We start from the raw sequence: 27,207 nt of genomic DNA on the forward strand, positions 1-27,207 counted from the left end.
TGTTAACTTGCACGATATCGCTGTAGTCAATTGTTGCATTTCGATTTATTTGAAGAAAGAGAAATGAGGTTTAATATTCATTATATTATAGGTACATTTAAAGGTATAAACTGTCAAAGCATTTAAAAAAAAATCCGACATTGGCGTCACTGAACGTGCCGAGTGAAAAATAAGCATTTGGTTGTGTTTTTTTTTGTTGCACACCATGAGTCTTTTATAGCGCTTTACTGTCTGCCTTCTGCTGAAACTTTAACTTTCTAAAAGTAGTATTATTAGATAGTGTACTACATTTTTGTGTGCTATTTCTTATCTTGGAATACAAATAATTTAAATTAAAGACACGTATCCGTTGATTTTCTCCTACTATAAATCATCGTATCGACGACGAAGAAAAACTAAAAATTTACAGTGACAAAAATCATTCATCATTGTTTTTAACTTAGTAAAGTTTCACGTTCATACCTGCTGCATTAAGAGTGCAGTACTAGTGTTTGAGAACTTTATGTAATGTTGATAATTTTATAAAGTAAGTTATCGCCATTGTTATATTTTGATAATAGCCATTGCCTAATTATTTTGATAGGCTGGTTTGGCCTCTCCTTGAAATATTTGAAGGTTCTAAATATAATGTTACATCTACCTACATTTTTTTTATAAATCTATGAACGTAAAAGTGAAGAATAATTTTCGCTAAAATCCTAGTAGCTACAAGTATGTCTTTCATTAGAATATACTTATTTAGAAAATATATCCTTAAGATAAAAGGTTTAAAATAAAAAAGGCAAATCAAAATTAAAATATTTATTGAAACAACTTCAATTTTTAAATTAATATAATTTTACTAAGCTAATGGGCTTAGACTTACATAACTAATGTAGGAAAGCGCAACGTAACGAACAGATAAGGTAGCCATAAGTACATAAATGTCGTAAGTACATAAATCCAAGTTGGATGCTTGTAAAGGATTAGAGGTATTTCATAAAGTCTAGGTATCAATTTAGGATACTTAATTAGGCTCCGTGGAAGATGTAATAATTAATTCAAAATTACATTTAACACTCATTTTACAAATGCTTCAAATGACACTTTATGGTATAACAAAAAAATCTTATATTTAACATTTTGTATGACCCCCATATGATACCTATTTGTATAGTCCCAAAACACAACTCTATAAAAGGCAAATCAATTTAATACATCTTTCGAGGATTATCAATGATAATAATTTTGATACATACATGTGATAATTGATGAATAACAAGGAAGATACAATGTTTAAAATTAAATACATAAGGTCTTACAGCCACTCTTATCACATATTACAGCTTTATCTACTAGTTCGTCTACCATAGAAAATCTAAGATAACATTTTATCGCCTGTATACAAATTTGTAAATTAAATCTACAAAATTAGATCATGGTTGAATAACCCTAACTGTTCTATACAGGAGGTCCAAGTATATGTATAGCTTTTATATAATAAAAATGCAATGCAATCGAATATGAAACGAAACAAGTTGCATTTCATGTCAAATGACGATAATTAATTCTTTACTAATTTACTTCATGTGAGTAAACACAAGAAGGGAGTCAGTTTTTGTAACAAATAGAAAATGAATAATTGATGGAATCAATATTTTAAATTTCCAACCATTCAATTTTTGATTAGCTTACCAGTTTATATTTGGATCAAAAGTACAATAAATAAGGAAACAAAATATACTATAGCTTTGATATGTCCAGAGACTTAATTTTACCCTTGATCACTAGTACGAAGGTTAGACTTCCCTTCTCATGTTAAATTTGTAACAATACCATTTATTATAGGACTTTTAAGATTACATCGTATAATTTGGCATCCAATAAACATAGCTTAACTAATATAAAATTAGCCTCGCAATGGAAAGTAAATGCGAACAAGCGATGCTAGCTTCGCTTCGAATCAACACCATGGCATATCCAAACTGTCCACAAACAAACTCACGAGATAATACAGGCAAACTATACAAACATCGTCTAAAGTCTGCTTGCAATATCACATTCGGGCATAAAAGCCTTTATCACTCATATCTGTCTTTTGAAACGACGGTGCTTGTCAAGCGGGAGATCTGAGAAACATTCATCGAAGATCCGATTACTGAACATTCACTCAATTCATTCGCAGAAATTTTCCAGCATAAGTACTTCTTTTTATTTCGTACAGATAAGAATTATAACGAAACGTTCATTCAGTCAAGTTAGCTAGGACTCGCTCATGAATATTCAAATAGCGCTTGCTTTGACATGTTTCGTGCTTAGGAACTTCTGTTCAATAGATCTTCTTGGAATACCACTCACTTTTTTAGGCGAGTGTCCATTACAGTTGATAGAGGAAGGAAGGGATTTGTATCCACCGTCGGAACTGTAATCTGTGTCTGTAGATTGTCCAGTAAGACTTGGACTATGTCTGTTTCCGTTGACGCTTTCCTTGCTGCTGATTCTACCGTTGTATAAGTCTCCGTATGACTGATGCTTCATGAGCGAGTTCTCCTCTATAACTGCATGTTTGAGCGGTTCGTTAGAATATAGCTGATAGTTAGAATTGTGGAAATTTTCTATCGACCGAGATCTGCTGGAGTACAAGGATTTTCTTTCGCTCTTTTCGCCCACAGATGAATCGCGCTTGATATATCTGCGATTATCGGAGTTGTTGGCTAAGGCTTGAAGGTATTTAGAGCCGACACGGCTGTTTCCCCGGAGTTGTACGTCGGTCCGTTTGTCTGTCTGTCCGTTCTCGTCTCCGTTACTGAGTCCGTTCAGTCTCCGAGCGCACTGACACTGACACTTGACAGTCCCGTTGAGAGGTCTCTTAGTCTTTTGTGCTTCACTGTGTGCCGGCAGCTTCCGAGCGCTTGATTGTTCATTCCAACTGCGAATAAAAATTTTAGGTGAGACAAGATTATAATAAAGCAATTGTTTCGTGAGTTTTCACATATGGTTGATATATAGGAATAAATCATTAATAAAGCACAACTTTTTTGGAAATAAACTGCTGATGTCCCAAATCAAAGTCTGATACGATAAATAATTCAGCAAGTCAATCATTGAGCAGCCATCTTTAATTTTCAAAAATAGATTACTTTATGTTTAACTGATGAATTACAAGCTACTAATAAATTGTGTAAAATTTCCAGTGTTAAATAACTAAAAAAAAATTTCGCAGCCATGTTATTTCTATTCGCTCACCTTTAAATTCTGACGTGGCAGCGTGTAACACAAAGTCAAGTTTCAATATCAAAACCTTTACAAAACATATTAGATGCCAATTTACAAAATCAGTCAAAAATCGCAACTGTTCTCAAACACAGCAGTCCTACAGAAATACAATGTTAGAAGCCAATATTTATCTAATTTCAGCGCCTATCTCACAAGTCAAAACTATTTTACTCATGCTTCGTTATCTACATTCTGCAACAAGCACGGGTTCTGAATCCATAAAATCAATGTGATCTATATACAATAAATTAATTTCTGATCGTTAAAAATGAATTTTGAATTTCTACGATAAAGCTTATAACAGGCACGATCGGCGTATATTTTTGAATTATTTCGGTGAGAAGTCAAAATCTTCATGCATCTGTCTTGTGTCTGTAGCAATACTCCTCAATGTCCCTATCAGAGACGAGGAAGACGTCATCGGAGGTGTTATAGAGGAGATGAAACAAGCACAAGACATTGATCGAGCACAAGAGACAAACAGCGAGCAACCAGTCAAGCCAGACTACCTGATCCGACGGACGACCGCGCAGAAGGTGGAAACTGCCGTAATCCCACAATAAACGACATTTCATCCAAATTCGAAACGAATTCAAAGCAGCATGTGAGGAAATTAGAAACAAAATGGTTTAACTAACTTAATTACGATTTTGGCTAAAAAAATAAATTATGAATTGGCAACTAGTGACTGGAATATTTACAGGAATTAGAAGCTATATGTCAAAAGAGAATGCCAGTAAAATATGGAGATACAATGAGCGAGACTCGACACATGGAGGTTGGAGCAAAAGTCATCTTTTTATTCATGTAATCTCTGAAGGTGATTATCCATTTTTGGCTATTTAGGTCATTCGCTAGACATTGACCTTTGACGATTGCATTCCTCACAACTGAAGTGCAACAAGATAAGTAATATGAAGGGTAAATAGGGGTGATGTAAAAGATAGTGATAGATGATAGTAGTATTCTCAAAATGGATTTTAATGAGTGCAACGAGGTGACGATAAACCTAAAACAACAGTAAAAAATAAATAAATAACATATTGTATAAACATAAACGTACTTACATAATTTAATTAATAGGGCTGACATGAAATAAATAAATCAAAAATATAAGTAAGAATATTGATAAGAGAGACCAATAATGTGTGACCTCAGAAAGAAAAAGGATATACATTATAGTGTTCATCCAAGTTGTTGGGTTGTTATGTGAAATGTGTGCATATACTTAGATCTATGAAAAATCAAGATAGAATGTTACCTCACTAAACCGGAATTTTCAGAACTTGATAGCACTGTGCTCGGCGGCCGTAACTGAAAGGAAATGACAAAAGATATTTGAGTTCTTAATCTTTATACATTAATCATTCAATTTCTGTATTTAGTTCTTTAAGATACGACGACCTCGGTGGCGCAGTGGCCTCTCGGTTCAGAGGCAAAGTGTTTGCCTCTGAACCGAGAGGTCTCGGGTTCGGTCCTCGATCGGGTCATGATGGAAAATGATCTTATCTTATCCTGATTGGCCCGGGTCTTGGATATTTATCTATATATTTGTTATAAAATATAGTATCGTTGAGTTAGTATCCCATAACACAAGTCTTGAACTTACTTTGGGACTAGCTCAATTTATGTGATTTGTCCTAATATATTTATTATTTATTTTATTATTATACTTGTATGACCGGTTGTAGTTCTAAAAGATGGACTAGAAGCAATTTAATATTGGAAATGCGAACCCGTTTACTAACATATAAAAAAAATCCAGGCGAATATCTGATAGCGCTAATAAGAATTTCCACAATATCCATATCCCCTAATTATTTATTCCTGTTTCCCACATAATCTTACAAAATCGTAATAATTGTATCTTGATATTTACCACCACAGGCAAACTTTGATATCCTATTGATCTAACCTAGAAACAGCATTTGGCAATTCGGAGCTCAGTAGTATAGCTCCGTCAGTATATACTGACAACTGTATTTTTCAAAGTGAATAGAAACTTAACTAGGTAACGTAAAATTAACTTCAGTGGAGACAGCGCCCTCATTTGATTTCTTCACTTTCTCAAGAGTGTATGTGTTTGTATGTTTCGTGGTAGCCTTTCTGGTGTGTATGCTGTATAATCGAGACAAACAGAGCCGCCTCACCCGGTCAGTCTGCGTGCCGACGTTGCAGGTGTCGTCGGCGCGCGGCTCGTGGCTGTCCGCCAAGCGCAGCATCTGCTGCTGCAGCACGCGCACCAGCCGGTCGCGCTCCTCCAACTGACTCTGCGACAACATAGTACACAACTTGTTATAGCTACATTCCATATAATACTAAAAAGTCCTTGAGAAAGCAACTTGGTGGTCTATATATTAATTATATATAAATTGTATATAAATTGATTATAACTTAAAAAATCCTGACACCTGTATTATCAACAACACAATCGATAAGATAGAAAATCAAGATGTAATTTCTACGGAGGATGATGAGCAAAATGAAGAATTACTTATTGAAGGCCTGTTTCACCATTTTCTGTAATCTGACAGAAAAACTAATGTTATCTGCCCGTTAGTTCTATTCAACACTTGTGAACAAGATACATCTGATCGATAAATTACATGTAAGCTATCAGATACCTCAGAATCAAGCGGCCAAACAGACTAACTTAATCTAAAGAGTTCTGGATTCTAGAAACAATTAAAAATAAAATAAGAGCCATTATTTTCTACCATTTTGCAACTCTATTACAGGTATTGATACTTCCTTATTATTACAACAGTAACAAAATTTTATTTACGAAGTACCTACTTTTTTTTGGTTTTGCAGTCTATTGATCCTATTGTCTTTAACAGTTAGTGGAAAGAAATCAAGGTGTTACCTGCAGATAGACGATCTGCCTGCGCATCTCAGCGCAGGCGTCGGGCGGCAGCGAGTCCGCGCGGGGCGCGGCGGGCGGGGGGCGGCGCCCGTTGCCGCGCGCGGGGCTCTCCGCGCACGCCGCCAGCAACGGGTCGAGAGTTTCGCTCTGTGGTTTTCAGTAAAGTTAGGATCAATCAAGTCAAAAAGGTAGGGTAAATCGAGACGATGCACGAGAAAATCTACCATATGTAGCGTAGTCACTTCCAACGTATTATGCGCATCTATAATCAAAATAAGCAAGTGAAACGTCTTATGCGATTTCTCTCCATAATACATTACACATTTGCATTGTACATTTTCTCATGGAATGTTACAAGTAGTGTTTTCCGTATACAGAATGTGTAAAAATAGAAATGCTATATCCGGCTCGAAGGACCAGTAAGATGGGAATATTATGTGTAACGATCCATCTTTTGTCTGTATCTCACTATAAAAATACAAATAAAAGTAGATGTCTGCAAAATGCAAGGAAATTTTGCGCGTGCAAACAAAATAAAAAGACATGCACATTGATCATTTCCAGTTTCAAATTGCTGACAAGCCGTTTAAAGTGCAATTTTACTTCAAGTGTTATGTTACGTTTAAGTATATGCTTGCCAACCTCAAGCGTTATAGCGAATTGTCTAAATGCCAGCTCCACATTGTCGACGAACTCAGACAGATGCCGACGCGAATGCGCGAACATTGCGTAGTATGTATGAGTGCTTTTATTTACCGCAATGAAGGATCAGCAATGTATACCAAATTCGACAAAGTTCCGCGAACTCTTTGGCAACAGTGTGAGTCGGAATTAGGAATACCCTCTTAGATCTTGATTATGAGTTTTGACATTGCAGTTTATTGAGGTTACAAACCTAAGAGAGACTATTGCGTTAAACTTTACGACTATGATTGCGGTCTTTTGACCATGGAATTAGAACGGAGTCCATGCTTTTGACAGCAAATAGATGCCATTAGCTTGCACACTTGTATGCCAGCTACAGCAGCAGCTTTACACTCACTCAAGGAAAAATTGAGCAATGTCGAATAGCCGCGATCATAGCTGATGTGTAGAGGAGCTATTATAACATAAAGCTATACTTACACTCATCGAATGATGCTCCTCCCCGGGCTGCGTGCGGCAAACAAGGCGATGCAACCAAACAGAACACATTACAACACGAAGCTATGTGCACGCTACACATTTGCATATCAAACTATTAGATACAACATCGAACCTACATGTTACGACGATTAAAACAAGAAAATTCTAGGAAAAAGCAAAGAAAAAAACAGTAGCTACACATGTTCAATTCTTACGTCGTCGCATGTACAGTCAACAGCACATCAATGTACATTTTTTTTAAATCGCTGCTCTGGTAAAAGTACATGAAGGGTAACTTGACTGATAATAATATGCTTTTCACTTATACGTTTGCCAAATGCAGGTAATTTATAGTACATTGCTTAGATTTTAACTATGCATTGACACAAGGCGTACATAAGCTATATGTACATGCGACTTGGAGAATCTTGATATGGATAAACCTTAAAGTAAACAATCATGCGGTAATAAATCGTCATTCAATATCTGCGCACTCTACTCAAAAACTAATTATTTATGTACTTAACTCGACGTAATAAATTAACTTTAATGGACAATGTGAAAGGTAATTTATTACTTATACCTATCATTGTACCTTTGGTTACCGTTATTATAAAATATATATATAAAAATGAAATACGTAATGCTAAACAATTTAAAAATAGCGTGATCCTAAGTATGTACATAAAGAAGAACTAGAAAAGATATTTTTTTAGAAAATAATTCAGCTACTTAGTTTCCTCTAAAATAATATTATGACCTTGTTATAATGATCGTTCACTACAATATAAACTTTGATATTATTATTTTAAATGTAAAACGAATGTTTAATTAGGACATCGTACTAACAACAGGGAGTGACGCTTCACGCTCACGCCATGCTCGGGGAAATTGCTAATGCCAGGCGATTGAGCATTTCCTCTACAATCCATTAATCGTTGCTTAGTGTACTTAGGTACACTTCAATAGCCGTGCAATCAGACGTGCCACCTCATTATGCATAAGTAAAAGAAAATAAATAAAACTTATTAACTCCATCAATTACAATTTTTGTATTGAGGAAAATGAAAAGTAAGAATGGTCAGGTTAGTTTTCTGTTGCTAACAGTGTGCTACCTACCTAAGGTATATAAATCAATTCGGCTAGGTGTAAGTATATTTCCGTGAATGTTTTGTTTTACTCGTTTTGTGTTTTATTTTTGTATTGCATAGTTCCGAGTACTACTTCCGAGTACTTAGTTTTTAGAAATAACAACGACCTCACTGTCTAGGTATATTACGTATTCTGAATTGCGAGAGTAGAAACAAATCCCTTCCTCTATAATAAACTAGGTACTTTCTGTATTTTCCTATTAATATCATAAACGTGAAAGTTTGTGAGATTGATTAACTTATTCACGCTACAACAATTTTTTTTTAAATTAATTTATTACTTATTTATCCCAAAAATTCCATATGAGCAGACACCCAAAATTCATTTATTTATGTTTTTAAATAATCCGTAAATAAAATGGTTTTAGTATTTGCTTGCATAACTTGCTTGATAAATTCATTAGTAGTAGGTACCAAGTCGAAAGATAATTAGAAAATATTTCCTTCATCGAAATTTCAGTTGGGTCGTGTGTTGTCCCTGACCTGTGATATTTCATCACAGCGACTCTTAAGTGTACTGTGGGTTGAGTTTAACTTGATCATGCTCATTTAGAAATGGATTTCAAGTACAAGACGCAGAATTAATAGCCAGTTTTTTTATTCATAATGTATAATAAGGTACATATATGTAGGTAAAGATTTAATTAACGTGCACAACGTAGGTATACTTATATAGCGTCATTAGTTACATGCTTACAAGAAAATGATGCGATTTATAGAAATAGGGCAATAGAGTCATCTACTCGTAGCGAAAAAACGCATCCGCTAAACTATGCGGGGATGACAGGTTACATGCAAATTTTAAACGCAAAAAAAAAAACGGATGTCGCACAACAGTTGTTGAGATTCAAAGCAAGTCATCTCATCGTTAAGTAAATAGTGCTAGATATCGTAGATATGAATTTAGGGAGTATTTATATTCGTAAAATTAGTCTTGCTATCCCTAGAGTATTTCGGGCTCGGACGGGACACGTTAAACATAATAATATAACATACAACAAAATTAACATTACAAATTCAAACGTCGACCATCACAAATGGTAATATAAATACTTCTTTAAAACTTAATGCTTAAACTAAATGCTTAATATAACATAGGCCATCTCTCATTGAAAGTGGATTGCACTCACTGCACTTTGTCGTCCAATGAGAGAGTTGGGGTTGAAATGATTATATTCATGCACACGAATGCATGCAATACTGACCTCCTGTAGCACCCGCTTAAGCTGCAATAGTAAAGTCTTAATGTCGACCACATCCTGCAACAACGTGGCCGGCGCGGGCGCAGGCGACGTGGAGCCGTCACTAGCGCCCGCCTCCGACGGCGTTTGCGTTCGCGATCGCTGGAGTAACCGCGCCGTGCGCACTGGCAGGCTGGCCCTGGAATATAGACATATAGTTTTTTAGAGTAACGAATATAGAAATAGAGGTAGGCAGTGTATTCGTGTTGTCAAATGGGAATATATGTATCTGAGAAAAGTTAAATTTGGAATTTTGATCTGCGTGAGCCAAAAGCGATCAACTGCCGAGAGTGTGGAGAGCCATCGCATTTCTCTGGCGTTAACTCGTTTCGGATGGGAAACCAACATGTATTTTGCGGGGGTTATTCCAGAAATTTCTGGATGATTTATGTCATATATCTCTTCAGATAAATAATAAGATATTCGTATACTCACAAGTATACGAATCCCCAAAAATATAATTAAAACATTTCCATATGTTTGACAGACATTGATATTTCCCTAAAAAATAACCTGGTTTCAGCTGCTTAATTTTCCATTATTTGTAAAACAAAGTTCCTCTTTGGCATCGGTGTGATATTTCTGATGGATTGCTTGTCGAGTATAAACCTTATTTCGGTCATCAAAGAGGGCGTGTGCGGTTGGTGGACACGCCTTCACAAATTAATTAGCAAAATAGGGACACGTCTATGTTACTAGGAAATATATACAGGTATAGCTAGATTTATGTCATTCACTGCATCGGAGCAGTTTTCATAGGCGTAGCCTTTCAGTTCCTGCGCGGCCCGATCGGATTGCGATACTATTGTTGTTCAATTGATGCGATTCGCTTTAAGGGTTGAGAATATAGAAAACACAAATCGGAAAGTTTGTAACGATGTCTTGCTCTTTCAAACTTCTACGACACTTGGTTGATTCTATTGGATAACATGATATAACTAATAGGATCAACCAAGCAAAAGCATGAATCTTTACTAGCACCGGGCAACCTTACATATGAAACACCACGATACTAATGTAACTTGTTCTAATATAAGTATTTGTGAGTTTTGAACGCAGAACTGTTGAGTAGATATCTGTTGCATTGAGTTAGTAATTGGTCGATAACCTTATCGTTAGTAATTATATTATCTACGACTTGATGGACATGGAGCATGTGTATGTTGTATGATGCACGTTCCATACATATAAGTATTGACGACGAAGGTAGTTTTTTGCATAAACCTGTACAAAGTACTTAAGTAGGTACATCGTAAATACTCTTACTCTTTTTACTATGAATTAGGTTATAATATACTTATCCTTGTGTACAAACAAAATCTTAAATCCTAGCAAGAAGAATTAGCATTGTAGCATTGACATTGTAGACAGGGCTTCACTTAACTGGATAGAGATATTAATATTAGTATGACAACCTAAGTATAATAAATATAGTAAGGTACCTATTTAGAGTTTGTTGAAAATAGAAATGATTGATTTTAGCAGCAGAATACAGTTTAGCTACCACCTAATCGATTACGGAATCACCAATAGAGCGTGGAGGTAGAAAACGCAATGAATCAGATATAACCACGCAGAATTTCTATAATTTGTCATTTAAACACCATTGGCCTTTTTATTTTTCTTTTTTCAAAATTAATGAGACAGACACAAAATGGTTATGTGAGTTAGGGTAGTCATTAGTTAAAAGTTAAAAGCTGATGACTATAGAGTCATTAAGATTAGGTTACCTACCTTGTCTTACCCGACTTTGCGGTGGTATTAAAAAAATATATATATCCATATTATTCATCTTACTGTTCTTCGCTAATCGAATGCTGTCCATTTCTATAAATATCTTATTACATTAGAATTATCGTTATTAATTAAATCAATGCTTTTCCTCTTAGTTCTTTTCATTCTTGAGATATAGTCTACTTTCCTTATCAGGTATATCGCCAAGCATATTTATTATTACGGGTGTATTTATAATGTGAATAGGTAAATACATATCATGTTTATGAAAGTCTGACATGTGCTGTTCGTGATTTTGTTATAAAGAACGTGTTAATCCATAAGAAGTACAATATACCTTATTATGAGAAATGAAACAATGCCACAAATGAAGTCATAAGTCATAGTTGGTGTTAGTAAAACGTAATACTTATCATTGTTAACGGAAACGCCTTGATCAGCGATATAGTTTTAGCTCACAACGTATTAACAGCCGCCTCTCGTTTGGCCTTGCACTGTTGCTTTAGCTGAATGAAAATTTCGGCCTTTGTGGTAAGAACAAAAACAAAACTTGTTTATCAAATAGCTCCAAATCCTTCCAAACCTTTTGAACTGCAACATTACGGATATTAAGATGATCAACAACATTGAACTGTCATAATCACGATAGATATTAATTTTGAAACATACGATAAGTCGATAAAACTAGATAACGTGTACGTACACGCGAAAAAGATACTGAACAATATTCAATAGAAGGCACAACAATTTCCCAAGATTTCACGACTCTCGTTGAGTTCCATTCCAAGACGTAGTGAATACGAAAAATTTCACTGTAAATTTGCAAATATTATGCAGAAAGTGTACCTATATTGTTTGGCTTTCTGGCTTCGAAGACTGGGTGCCGGGGATAATGAGCGTGCTGCGATGGTATCGGCCACATGGAGATCTGTCTTCTGGCGTCGAGCACCCAGGGTAAGATGGGTACCGGCAGCGCCAGGCGCCGTGGACGTGGCTGCTACTGAACGCATATCGCGCGGGAGACTTTCACAGCGCGCACGCACGCAGACAACTGATTTCAACTGAAGTTCGCGCGCGGGCGGTGATATCGCGCGCCACTGCTGACGCCGCACCAGCCCGCCCGCCAGAAAATCAGATCACCGCGTCAACCCTGGCCATTCATGCCTATCGGATCTCCAATCACCACGCAGATTTCTTTTTGATACACTCTGTTTCCAATCGGTGTACTGTTACACCACCTATATTTAACGAGTAGCGCGGGCTAACTGAGCGTGTCAATGACTGGTTTGATTGGACACAGCTCGTTTTCATAGTTCATGTTGCCTGAACGAGATGGTCCACGTGTGAGGGCATTGACATGTAGTTTAGCAACGGCAGTGTGCCAAATTACGCAGCCAGGTGTGTCGGAGAGGGAGAACACGGACTGAACGTCAAATAAAATGTCAGCGGCGGCGGCTTTACAGCCAGGCGTCACGCTGGTTGCCGCCAACAGAAATCTAAAACACTTTCTTTTGCACGTGATTTTGTTTGTTTTCAATCAGCACACGCACTGTCACTGTTAAAAATTTGCACAGGTTCGTACACTGTAGAGATTGTTTACAAACGAATGGAAGGTTAGTTATTAGGTTAAGGCAGAATTTCTATAGGTCAGTGTCACTGGTTCGACGCGTTTGTTTGTTTTGCCGTCGGCGGCCGGCGGTCCACTCCACTCCAGATGTTTGACGGCATTGCGCATGCGCGTGCCCGTTCAATAATGGTCCCCTCTGACGCCAGCTGATTCACTTGCACGCACGTCGTTAACATTTCTTCAATTATCTAGCACTTTAGATTATAGATAGGAGCTGTATAATGAAGAGAAAGTTACATAAACGGAGGATAAACAACTTCATTATAGTGAGGTAGTTCATCTTTATCATCTATGTATGAGAACACTTTGAGAGAGAAAAAATAAATAGTCATAGGTCCAATGTTAGTCCGTTTGAACTCATTGAAAGTGTACCTAATTTGGCCCACTTAAGTACAGCTGCTTAAATGAGCCAAATATATATATAACTGTATATAAACTAATGGAGACACGTCATTGATAGATAGTAACAATTAAAAGGACAAACGTGAAGAATTGTGGGAAAACTAAACGTGACTAACCGAACATTACACAAAACAGCCATTGTTTTTGAAATAGCCCATTTCAGTCTTGCGATTTTTATTAAGCAAATAGGAAGGTACACGCAGTTAAAAGCACGGTCCGTACGTACCTATATTTCTAATTCCTAAATGATACAAGTACCATAGGTATAAATTACAGTACATAGAAAATCATGCACTTCGTCCCACTGAAACCGCTAGGTGCACAGTAAAGATATTACGTATAGATGAATATTATAAAGTAGACACTATACTTACGAACTCAATAACAAATGGAAGTATCAATAGTAATGGTTAGTAATAGTCACCAGTGAATGACTTGGTGTCAGTAATCAGTCTGCTCATGGTCACGGTGTGGGTAGTGTGTACCGCATTGGCAACGGAGCGAAACGCAATTTGACAGAGCGGAGCCAGTAAGGCACATCTACTGCCGCCACATCACCTAAATCAACTTTATGGCCAGCATCTTCCATGTGTTCTTCGTTAACGACCAGTATCTTCGTTATGTTTTACTCGTTGTATAGGAAACCATTTACTAGCTGTATCTTGAACTTTCCCATTTTTATTACTTCAAACTGGTTGAATGATTCCATTTTCATTTGTTCACTTGTGTTATTGTGAATAGAACTAAAATTTACAGCTACTTTCAATAAGTATTTGATGATTTTAAAACTATTTAAGTTACATGTTAGGTAAAGAAAATATTAGATTATTGACATTGTGTTTAGTAGTGTATGACATTGTTATTATCCTAATATATGTGTTCCATTGAGTGGGGTTTGTGTGAGTTGTTAACAGAATTTTACATTTATTGAAATAGAAAGCATTTATTTGGAGCATTGATAACAAGACAAGGACAACAAATAATTTTAGGCGATGAAAATTTTCCAATACAGCCGGTCATGCGTTGATTATCATGGTTAGATCGATCATATTTTTGAAGGTAGCTAGTAGTTTCACTAAATATTGCTAGATTAGACATTTAATTGACACGTGTCCCAGCATCCCAACATTATTCTAATATATTATCGCAACAACTTTTCCCGAGATGGGTACCTACTTAAAGAAGTTCTTGAGAAAGAAGTCACGCTATTATGATGGTGTATAAAATTGAATTTAGAATCAATTTTGCACCGCCGCAATCTCCGAGCAGTCCAAGCTCACTAATTGATTTGCCCAGAACTCTGGATATCTCCGCGGTAATTTCATGAAAGAAATAGCTGTCTAATCTTCACTTTTAAAAACACAATTACTCACATCCTAATTAAATGTTTAGTTAAACGACTATATGCTTGCATTTGTTGTGGTATAAAATCTTCACGTACAAATTTTGGAGATTGGATCTCGTCACGACTCATGTCCGCAAAACGAGTCCGACCTCGACAGACCGAACCGCAAAATGTAGATGTGCCGTCGAATGGATATCTGCCACACCTACATAAGTACTTATTTCACACGAGAAGAGTCAAGTTACTGCGGTTTGCTTTGATATGCAACTTGTTTTAATGTTTGCTCCACATATAAGTCACGTTTCGCAAGTTTCGTTCGATATGCCAAATATTTTAATGGTTAATATTTAGACACATAGAACAGCTACTAAAAAAATTACAATAACGACACGATTCAATTAATACCAATTATAATAATTCAAAAATTAGAATTGGTACAAATTTGGCATGCCGTGGGCGAGTTATGTTCGGTATAAACTTACACAGAGGACATAGCACCTTTTTGGGTATATATAGCCTTGAATTATAAACTTCATAAATACCAGTAAGAAACAAAATTATTTATGTCGATTAAACAAAGGTTTAGATTCATATGCAATATAAGAATAATGTTGTAAATATTATGTAGGTACATGTAAATAGCGGAATTGCTTACTTTTTACAAACATCTGAATTTGCAGAATTTACTGACAATGCATTGTTTGCAACAACAATATCGCTTCGGAAGGGAAGGATGTCATATAATATCAACAAGCGCACGGAAAAGACTAAACTAAGGAAATTCATAAGGATGTTACAACACTACATATTTCTGATACGGGGATAATAAAATCTCTAGACAATTTCATCAACATCAAATCTGCTAATTCTTTAAAATTAGAAAGTGGCATTTGGAACGTAGATGTCAACCAAACCAGTCGTTCTTCTCGTCTCGTCGATTAGATAATTTAATGCTTGAATCATTCGCCTAGATGTGAGAACTAAATAATGGTACACATCACGTCTACATACATATCTACTTCTTGCAATGCTACAAATGGAGTTTATGTAATCCTCGAAATTGATCGAGTACCTATCACATTAAGATTAACGTCAGTAAAAGCATTTGATCGATATAGTAACGGAACATTTTTTATGACGAAGCAAAAATTTATCGAGAGGCAATTTACATAATAGAAGCCAGTATTATTGGCGAGAAATATTTGTTAATAATTTGGCTCTACAATATATATGATAGCTATAAAACAAGTTACAAATACTTATAATTATATCATCTATCCTGGCTAGTGTAACGGTAATTAATGCGTCGTTCATCTCAAAAGTCTTTTTGAAGATTATTAAGTTTTACTTTAATTGCATGTGTTATTTATTTCTCCAATTAAAATGAACACAGAGGAACTACTTAATTATCTCGAGTAAACCTGTAAATTAACCATCTGCAATTCTGTTTTTACATGAATGTGAACGGCAATTTTTTTAGATTTTTCGAAACTCGTCTGTAAACATTTTTGGAAGCTCGAAAATGAGAAATAATTACCAAATTACTTCGTAAGCGATATCACACACTTGTAAATTACCTTTGGGCTTGGCCGTTCAACATGGTGACCACTTGGGCCACGATGCCCTTGACCGGCGCCTCCTTCTCCAGCATCATTTTCGTCTTTTCCATCTTCATCACAAACAGATATTTTGATCACTTTGTCGACACTAGTTTTTGTAGCTAATACTTCGTGGTATCACATTATTAGGTACAGATAAGACTGCATTGTAGAATTAACACTAACAAGTAAATAAATGTTATGTGATGAGTAATATAAATAGAATTACGGAGCACTGATATACCTATATGCTTCTACGTATCGCGCAAACGATACAATCAAAATGACTGCTTGAGGACGTGTGACCGGATTATGACAAGTAGAGGGAATTGAGATAGAACCTAATTAGCCACAAGTTTAGTGACCGGAAGCTAAGTTACATGACAGTTGTTTTAATGTACTTATTACAAGGGGTATGTAGTAGCGAGATTAGGTAATATGTGCTTAATTGGCTAATATATATCTTGAGTGTATTTGTGTTCAATTATAAAAACAGTGGCATCACTATAAATAAGTATATCTTTAGGCAAAAATGTAGTCAAAATTATTATTATTTATAAATTATAGGTAAGAATTGTGAATTTCATCTTTTTCCAAGTTTTGAATCAGAAATAGTTTTTTTTTCATTATCGAACTGTCTATCGAGTATTTTGACAGTTAATTACACCACAGCAAGGGCATTAATTATTCCTTTACCTAGTCCAAATTTAGCAAGATCTCATTAACCTCCGTCATTACATCAGTCAATTGCCTCAAATTGTTTGGACGGTCGGCTCACTGTCACTGGGTCTGTTTCAAAATTCTTTCAAACGTTTTCGCACGGGTTGTTTATAAATACCTATGCCATTGTTTAGGCCTACATATTGTGTTGTGATTTGAATGGGCTAGTTCTTTGTCTTGTATACATTTTTCGAAAGCTATAAAATTGATGACCTAATTGAGTTTAAACGTAAACTATGTAACTTTAAGTAAAGGCAAGCGAAAATACTATAGCAGACTAGATGACATTATGTTCTTATTACTGCTACATCAAGAAAGTCAAGCCATTTGATGTTAATGGATAAGTTTTGGCGTGCGGTCAGGAGGTGACAAAGGTCGGCTATGTGGCACTTTTGGGAAAGTTTGGCTGTTACGGTACCACAGACAAAATGATAATACGTCTAATTTTTCTGTCCACGGCTAATTTTTGTATTCAGCAGAATGATTTGAATAAGTTAAGTAAGCATCTATTAGATAATCATCGATGATAGCATCGATGTCACCACAGAGAAAAGCAACAGCATTTACAATACCAGGTGATGATAAACAAGCGCTTAGATATGCGTGAAAATACATATCAGATATATATCTAACGTGAAGTTAATTGCTAAAGAATGATAACAAAAAGATTCAAATGGGAAGTTTATGATTGAGTTAAAATGAATAGTCAAAATACCAAGTAATATATAAGTCTATGCAAAATACTCTAAATATCTAAGTACACATATAATTTTAGCGACATTCCCAATATAAATTCACTCACTGAGTCACACTTTCAGGCACATCATTACAATGGTGCATTTAGAACACTTTTAATAACAGTTATTATCACTTTTACACTTTACATTTGCTATTGAGCAAATGCTAAAAGCTATTCAATGTTACTATAGCAACGAAATTTGGACAACAAAAGTACCAGGGCACATAATGCGGCATTTCAGACACGCCCCAAGATTCTGTGATTATTTACGAATGAAATATTATACGAGCACGTAGTATTATCTATTCAGCAACAATTTATTTCCTGTGAAATTTATTTCTCACTTATAGATAAATAGTTGCAAACTTTGGAAAAGAAAATATTTATAATGAAATATTTAGAAATACCCAATTATGATAATATCGTGTTTAATTAAAAGATAAACTGCTAACATAAGCTAAGCTAAACAAAATATTGTACATTTAATGAAACTGAACTAATCAAAGCCAGGTGTACCTAAACGTGGTCACGTACGGTACCCTAATACGTATGGTAATACATTTAACTGTTAATCTAATCATTAAAGCCTGTTTTAATCTGAATCGTTAGTTTCAAAATTCTTGGAACAAAAATAAACTATTAACTTTGCCAGACCAGACAAAACACTTGAGTCTTTTAAAGTGCTTAACTTATAAGCTCTTCCGTCCTTGGAACCCTAATGGAGCATCTATTATGGACGTTACTTTTATGTAAACTTGTTTTATGTAAACCGTGCTCTCCACTTCTATATTTAGCGAGTACCTATTTCTATAAATAGAAATTGACACTTTGTTTACAAGCACAAAGGATTTATTATATACCTACCCGCAAGTGTTTAAAAAATAGAAAAACCATTCATTAATGCAATATTTTAGGTTTTATTGAATACTCAATATTACTCTAAATAGGAATAATTCATTTCTTTAGTCTTTTAAATATTATTCTGTTAGAAAAGATCTATGAAGAACCGCGTTTGGAGTACCATGAAAAGCTTTTTTGTTGAATTTATACGAACAATGCATTTAATAAATATTGTTAATATCCTTGACTATTGATTCGCATGGTTATTGCCTCTGTCAATGACCAGATGTGCCAACAATTTCGTTATCTGCTTCCACTGCGCCACTGATAGCACAACAAACGTTCGTATTATTATTATTATTATTTTTTGCAAAAAGCGATCAGGTGGATATATCTTGGAAATTATATTTAATAATTTCTGTAATCTAGGATTGGAAGATGAAATCAATAGCCGGTATAACAATGTGTCGTTGCGCAAAGATGCAAAATTTAGAACTTTAAGATTTGTTAAAAATAGCGAATTGTTAATTAGTGTTAGGTACACGCTTGTACTGTTTACCACGTCTATAACGTTAGTACGACGGTCGTTAAATCCAATAATGAACTGTGATATAACGTAACGTTTATCGGGAACCACTAATTGAATTAGCTATACCCAATAGTGTCGCACCATGATTTATTCCTTCTAGGCTAGGTCACTGTAGTCAAAATTTGGTGGATAGTTGTGTTAGTTCGTTTACCGGTTGGAGATGGAAACATCGATATCGATAGTATCTGATCGCGCACGTGCGCCGGTTTGTAATGCGGATGCGGTACGTATCGCCGCGCGCGCGCCGAGTTGCAGACTAAACGCGGGACGTAGCGAGCGATAGCGACACGAGATGAACCGATCATCGAAGCCCCATAGCAGCTGCGCGGTAGGGTCACCACACCACATCCGATTGTAGAAATTGTCCTGACTATAGTCAGATTTTCTTTGGTATTTGTTCACCTATTTTAATAATTATGAACTTTGATTTTGATTTCAATTTTTATCATTAAAAACGTAAACGTAAAATTCGTTAATTTCTCGCTATGTATTTTGTGTTTTATGGTTTATTTACATTGATCACAGCTATACTTCAAAAACTTGTCTATTTATCCTCTACTTACCCACCTTTACACCAGTAGAATTAAGGTAGGATCTTTCGTGTAGAAAATGGTATGGTTTTCTTTTGTTCAAGTTCAAGCAATCAAATGACTTTTTATAGTCAAAAACGCAAACAGGCATATTTTATTTATATTTGTGTTTAATTATTATTGCTTTTACGACAACGAGCTTTTGGTCATTAATAACTTCCATCTGGTTACCCTACCATCGCCAGCGCAGGTTTATCTGATTACCTCATGGAGCAAGGACCTTTCGTCACACAAAGCTCCGTAAAATCCACCTTGAAAACCGTGGTCGTGTCCGCACCGCGAAATTGAGCTTACGAAAGATGCTCGTTAACTAGACAGTTGCTTGTTTTGAAATTTGTGATTAGGTTTTCATCACTTCACTTTATATTATTTACTTATTTCAAATAAGTAGGTACCTAATAATACAAGTTACTGTTGTCTGCTCTAGTTTTTTTATGTATTCATGAATTATTGCGAAATTACCTCAATAAGTAAGTCCTACATTGCATTGGTAGATCTACATTGTACCTTGAATTAAATGTAAAAAAAAAATGACGGGATAAAAAATTTAGTGCGAAAACATCGACAAAATCAGTGATATATTTATATCAATATCATTTCAGTGGAGATTGCATAATTATGAACATCAAGATCACTTAAAACCAATTGGCATACATGAGTTGCATGAGCTTGTTGAAAGAAAGGCCCAGCTTTGAGAAACTGCTGTAAACATGACGCGTACTGGAATAGTGATTTGAAAAAACTGATAAATGAAAACAAACGTTATAAATAAAATGTGTTAGCTACAAGTACCTACATTCAGTGTCAAGATTTGCGATCAGCATCAAGAACACTAGGAAACGGTTCCCATTGTTGTCAGCCATTGTTGTTTGTACGATAGTATGTACGGCGGCAAGCGCATGGAGGTCAAACATACACGAGCACAATCATCTGATAGCTGCCCTGCTCTGGAACCGTTCTTTGACTCTAATTTTAATTATAAAGGCAACCTATCACAATTAACCGTTGCAGAAAATATTTCTAGAATGCAGTCTACCTAGATTAACAACGTAATAGGCGAAGACAACAAATGAGTTGAATGGAGATCTATAGCATGCATAGTTTAATCTCAATTAAGTAACCGTTGTAAAATATTTCTAGAACTTAATCTACGTAGATAATAGTTGGTAGAAACAGCAAATGAGTTGAATGCCGTTCAGAAAAATAAGATAGCGATGTAAAGAGAAAGGAAGTAAGTAGGTACAAACGACACTGGGTCGAAGGGTAAAGACAAAAATCCTAGAGGTCGAGGTGTCTAAATTGGTGGATCATTTTATAATTGATTATTAAAATAATGATCATGGAGATGGAAACGGCAAACCACTCTATTAATATTGCCAAGAAAGTCGTTGATAAAATTGAATGAAACACATTTAATTCAACTTAAAATAAATTAAATAATTACCCTTAGCTACGTGGAATAAGATGTTGGAGTTTATGACATCTACAGCTAAATAAGATGAAAAATATTCATTTGACGTATGTGAATAAACTAGTTTTTAGGGTTAACATAACATTTGAATGACAATGATCTGGCATAATAAAATAATAGTAACTACATATATCGAAATTACAACCAGACATAACTCGACCTTACTCTTTAAATGTTAACTGCAGCAATGTGTTTTTAAATGTTATAATCGACCAAATTAAGGAAATTGAAGTTTTATGATAATTACTGCATGTTACCTTAAGAACAAGCGACTGGTTCTTACTCGTATGTGGGAAAAAGACTTAACAATCACGTAGGTAATAGGACTAGAATCTGTATGCAGATAGATAAATAAATAATATATTCTTACTGGCTTTAGAAATACTTTAGCAAGTTATATACGTAAGTACCATTCAATCAATTAGGTAGCTAATTGAATGGAGTACTTTAGCAGGAGAGTGAAAAAAATACTCTCGTACTAGAAAGAGGAACATTAAGGTACGCCAATTTAAATGGTTCTCGATTGTTTTGATTGTTCAAATCGTTCGATACGAACAACATGTTGCTCAGTCGTCCGTGTTGTCATTGTCATCATTATCATCCGTTCACTTGTTATATCAGTCAGTATCTAAAAATAAATAATAACAAAACAAATACATATCGAATATTCCCACTGTTTAACAACAGCGGCTCTGATCGATTAAAAGCACTGACTTATTATTGAAATTATATGACAAAATGTTATACCTTTCTCAAGTGCTATCCAACAATGAAATCCGCATCAAAATCTGTGTACTGGTTTGAGAGCTTTTAAAAGTCTAAGAGATCGAGAACAACTTTTAAAAACAAATTGCAGTTATGTCCTACTTTATGCTACGTTTATATTCAAACTAAGCATATTTGGTGATTTACTTTCTTTTAGAAATGTAGTTTTTTCTTAGAGGCAATTTATTTCACATATGTAATCGAATATGTGGCTTGTGAATATCAGGGTTATGACAATTATTTGATGCTTACTTTGTAATCAAAATATATGTCTATGTAGACATGAGTAAATTTTGCTGGGGTTTGTGTGAAATTGTATTGGGACATCGATGTTACTCATCGTCCTGTAACTGTACCTAAATTTAAGATATAATGATAAGTAGACAGGATAATATAGATAAGATATATGAATGCAAGTAAACAACGAACAGGTTGTTCATTTATCGACGGTCACAAGTGTCTATATCAAAGATTTATTACTGACTGAATTTAGGTTAGTGCCGTCTATCTAATTTGGTCTTACTGAAAATATTACACTAGCTGAGTAACTACTAAGCTACAAACCATTGCATTTGTTGCAAATATGTTTATACTTTTCTTCTTTGCGTCGTAATGGTAATAAAAATAATAGAGTTGCTGCATTAACTGCGGCATTGCAGCATCTGACAATAACGATCAGAAAAATTACATGGCACTTAATTATTGAATCAAATTTTGTGACCTCAACAAGAATTTTTACTACGAAGATAGATTGAGCCCTTGATAAATTATTTATATGGAGCAATATTTTCGAACTGTCTTGATAACCGCAGTAGATTGGAGTGGTTCTTACTCAATATCATTTGCATCTTAAATGTATTAGGTATTTTTCGATACCTTCACCATCTCGATAAACAATATGACTCACCCAATTCCGGAAAAACTTTTATTGCTATGTGTAACATATGAAACTATACATAACGAACTGTACATAACGAGTCGGGTGCACTTTTCCCCTGTGCATTTCCTTCCAGCTTGTTTGTCCTATCAGGTAGCTCCACTGGCTGATGGCTACCTTCGAGGGCAGCTTTTGATGCATTTCCTTATAGGTAAAAAGAGAGGTCTACAAAAATGACTCACCCAATATTGGAAAGACTGTTGTTACTAGCAGTCAGTGAGTCAGGGGCACTCTTCCCCTGCGCCATGGCTGCCAACTGTTTATCCAGCATGTTGTTCTGTTCCAGCAGCTGGCTCCACTGCCTGATGGCTGCCTTTGAGGAGGACAGCTCCTGGCGTAGTTGCCGCTCGTCCAGCGAGTTCAGACCACTGCGCAGGGAGCTGTCCAGTCTGGGAAGATAGTAATTTGTTATAGTGGATTCATGTTGTTTAGTAGTTAAATGTAGCTAAATAACTGACTGTGTTTGATAAAAACTGTCAACTCCGAGGACTTTTTTGTATGGAGTTTTTTTACAATTTTATACAATCTGTCCTGTGCACAGATTAGATAGCACCCGTTAGGTGTTCTGTCCGAATATTATTTATAAATTTTTGAGATAACTATTGTTCGATGCTTCTTTGATTTTATTAGTAGAGTAGAGTGTATTTACACAAAAGTATTATGCACATTTATCTGAATTTCCCTAGATATCAGATCCCTGGATTTTTTGAGAGAGATTTTACAAAAAATACCATTTAAAAGAGTAATTACAAACAGGTCCATGGTTCTCATTCATGTTTATTTATATCAAATGTTTGTTTGTTTGAATAACTTTATTGCATGAAAACATAAGAAATAGAAATAGCAACGGCGGATTTATTTCAAGGAGGCAAGAAATCTTACTCAATAAAGCCCTCACCTTTCAATGTAGTCATCAACGCTCTGCAGACTGGTGATGGACCGGGCCAGGTCGTTGTCCATCATCAGATCGTCAGAAGCCAAACTCGACAGTGTATCCAAAGATGGCGTGCGTTCCGCGCCTCCGTTCCTTACACCCATCACTAATGGAAAATTATTTTATTTAAAACTTACATATCTTACTTACTTATAACATCATTACAGTGATGAATGTTTATGTCTAAGTTTAGTATTCTAATTAATATTAATATTGTCTAATTAAAGAAAATATCCTTAAAAGAAAATAAAAAGTAATTAAAATGACGTCGAAGATCGAAATTAAAGAAAGATTTATTTCCAAGATATTTTTTACGTTTTAGCAACTCAAATAAATCTTAAAATAATAGTACCTAGTTGATATAAGCATCACCTTTAATAAGATTCAATATTTTTTTTTGTTAATAAGTTATCACATTAATAATCTTCTATCTAACATAGCACACATAGGTACCTATTTGAACGTATTTTTTAGGCGGATGTTCGGGCGTCAATTCCATTTTTGAATATTTTTTTAAAACGAAACAAAGTAGCCAGTAACTCAGTATACATTTTTAAAAGCTTTTTTTTTAATTTCGTTACTTTTTTGGCCCAGTCTAAAATGAAAAGTTTTTTACAAAAACAAAAAAATACTTACTTTTTCTGTTTCTTTGTGTTAATGGACTTGCATTGATGCGTTCCCTGGACCTTCTCAATTGTCTGCTTGCTTCGGATTCTACTGTCTTGTTCGAAGGACTTCCATCTGTATTTTCTAAAAATTAAAAACAAAGTTTAAGCACTTAACTGAAACCCATAGATTTTAAAAATATTTTTTTTCTTGTAGTTATACTTACTGCGAAAAAGTAAAGCTGGTTGATCAGCAATTTCATCATCGAAGAAATCTCTTCCGTCAGAGAGGGACAGAGAACCAGAGGCGTGTGTTGGTGTTCCAGGCGATTCTGGTGTTACGTTTTTGCTGGCTCCCCCACTGATGCTTCTTATCTCACTGTTGAATAAACATGAGTTTAATACTCTTTATCTTTTTTATTACTTACAGAGAATATGTCGAGATTTATACCTATGATTAAAATTTATATTTGTAAAATTATGGGTATTTCAATTAGGTAATGACCCAAAAAGAATGACGTTAACTCGTCATTCTTTTTGGTCGTCATTCTCTTTAATACTTACCCATATCGAGTGAGGTATGTGAAAAAAAAACTGAAAACAAAATGTGTTTATATTGGCGAATAATTTCGTTCCGTGCCGTTCTATGGCAGTTGAAGGAACCGGGTAAACGCTCAGATGAGAAAGAGAATATGTTCCTTACATGACTTCCTTGACAGGCTGTAGCAAATCTCCGTCGACTCCGTCTCTCGCTTCAGGCTCTGGAGACCTGGTCTTCGTGTTGGCTGTCTGGTACGCAGAAGATATCGATGGTGGGTCCCTTTTGAAAGAAATAAATGGTTAGACAATTCATTTATATAAGTACCGCACAAACCACTTAAATCAATCAATTTGTAATGGACTTCAAAAAGGTGGAGGTTTTCGAGCCATCACTATACTTAACAGCAGTGCATTCGCTCGTTTGGTTAATGTAAATCACCCTTAATATAGGAAAATGTTTCAAACCTTTCAGCTTGTAGGTCGTTATTAGAGTCACTGGTACTGGTGGACGAGATGAGGCTGTCAGCAGGCGACGTCTCGTCATCGATTAGGCTCTGGGTGGACGTCTCTAGCGCTGACATGTCAAACTTGGAGTCCTCCAGGGTGAGCGTCAGATTGTGGTGCTCGGCACTCTGATTGGTGCATGTACTTGTGGTGCTGTAGTTGGAACTGGTCATTGAACCTAAAAACAATCGTATTTTAACAAACGATAGCCCTAAAAACGATACTAAACATATTTTATACGGTTTTCCCTGAATGATAGGGTGGGCCTAGAGGAAAGCTCAAGAGTACTTATGTTTAGAAACCGAAGCTACAATCCACACATAGTCTTTAACACCAGAAATTAAGGCTAATACCAATAAAGCCTTACCCATCATAGTCCCTCGCAGAGAATCATGCTGACTCAGCGTCAAGGATTTCATCAACAATGGATGCGGTACCGGCGGCTCATCCGCGATGACTATGGTCTTCTTTGGCACCTCCATCTCGGGCAGTTTTGGGAGCTCCTTGGCATCGAACTTGGATTTGTCGTCCTCGCAACTTGAAACGCTTAACGCGATTGATACGTCATCTTGGGATCTGAAACAAATAAGTGGTTATAATTAACAAATCTTTGTCACTACCGCACTTTACAATATCTGACAAGTACTAAAAAGTAACTTCAAGTAACTATGCTTCTTCTTTATGAATAAGAGGGTTAGTTTTGATCTAACCAGGACAAAAATCCCTACGGAATATTTACATAGACGACTTCATCTATCCTACTAAGTGACATAGCGTGGTATTGTCAGTTGGTAGAATATGTAATGAGTAATATTAATGAGCAATAGTTCACTTTATAATGACTCAATCCTAATGTGCGTGTTGAAGTAAGACACTTTAGACAGACACCTTTAAGTATTTAATCCTCTTAACTTTAAATTGCCCTCGTAACTTGAGAACATTTAAACTTTCTTTTCTTTACGCATTAAGCAAGTATTAAATTACCAATTCCAATTAAGTACATTTACATTACAAAAGTAGATACATACGTTACAAAATAATACCTACATACCTAGATAATTTATATTGAATACAAATTAGGTGAATTTTCGCTCATCATTTTCCAGTTTATTTTTTATGGTGATCCGGAAACAGCAAATACCAAACAAACACGAACTTTTATGCTCCATGGTAATAAGCTTGCATATTCTTGTTTCTAATGGCTTATTGTTTTATTATTAATGATCTTGAATGATATGTTGAAGGTAAAGGATGGCAAACGAGCAAGAGCGTCATAATAGTAACTGCGATCACCACTCTCCTTAGAAACAACTGCAATATCAAGGGAGGACAGGAGTTTTGTTGCGTTTTAAGTTGTTGGCACGATTTTTGAAGGTTCTCATTAAAATTCCGAATTTCAATTACAAATAAATTAGGTTTATCCTATCATACGTAGCACACGCCAATGCCCCTTTTTTCTATTTTTTTTTCGCGGGTATACTGGTTGTTATAGGTCTGTATGAATAGTTCTTTTGTACGTGGTTTCCTATTTGTAAGTTTTATATTTGCTCTTATGTTGTTTAAATAAATTAATAAATCGATATTATAATAAATCCTGCTTGTTCTTTTTCTTTCCACCCAAAAGTTGGC

At 35.4% G+C, this 27,207-nt stretch overlaps 1 protein-coding gene across 9 annotated transcripts in view; it reads right to left on the reverse strand.

Annotated features, from left to right (window-relative positions):
- Window positions 1-786: 786 nt before the first annotated feature.
- Window positions 787-27,207, reverse strand: part of LOC128671393 (uncharacterized protein) — a 60,447-nt gene continuing 34,026 nt past the window's right edge. For 5 of the 9 annotated variants that reach the window (XM_053747834.2, XM_053747836.2, XM_053747833.2 and 2 more), the window contains 13 exons: window positions 25,946-26,154; window positions 25,540-25,756; window positions 25,238-25,354; window positions 24,762-24,913; window positions 24,566-24,679; window positions 23,894-24,035; window positions 23,178-23,384; window positions 9,603-9,777; window positions 7,247-7,273; window positions 6,122-6,268; window positions 5,406-5,525; window positions 4,517-4,569; window positions 787-2,908 (listed from right to left, as the gene is read on the reverse strand). In XM_053747834.2, coding sequence (XP_053603809.1) covers window positions 2,263-2,908; window positions 4,517-4,569; window positions 5,406-5,525; window positions 6,122-6,268; window positions 7,247-7,273; window positions 9,603-9,777; window positions 23,178-23,384; window positions 23,894-24,035; window positions 24,566-24,679; window positions 24,762-24,913; window positions 25,238-25,354; window positions 25,540-25,756; window positions 25,946-26,154 — 2,326 coding nt within the window. In that variant the 3' untranslated portion in view covers window positions 787-2,262. The other 4 variants (XR_008404844.2, XM_053747840.2, XM_064436062.1 and 1 more) reach the window with 4 other exon arrangements.

This window comes from Plodia interpunctella, chromosome 7 (assembly GCF_027563975.2).
Source record: "Plodia interpunctella isolate USDA-ARS_2022_Savannah chromosome 7, ilPloInte3.2, whole genome shotgun sequence".
Taxonomy (NCBI): domain Eukaryota; kingdom Metazoa; phylum Arthropoda; class Insecta; order Lepidoptera; family Pyralidae; genus Plodia; species Plodia interpunctella.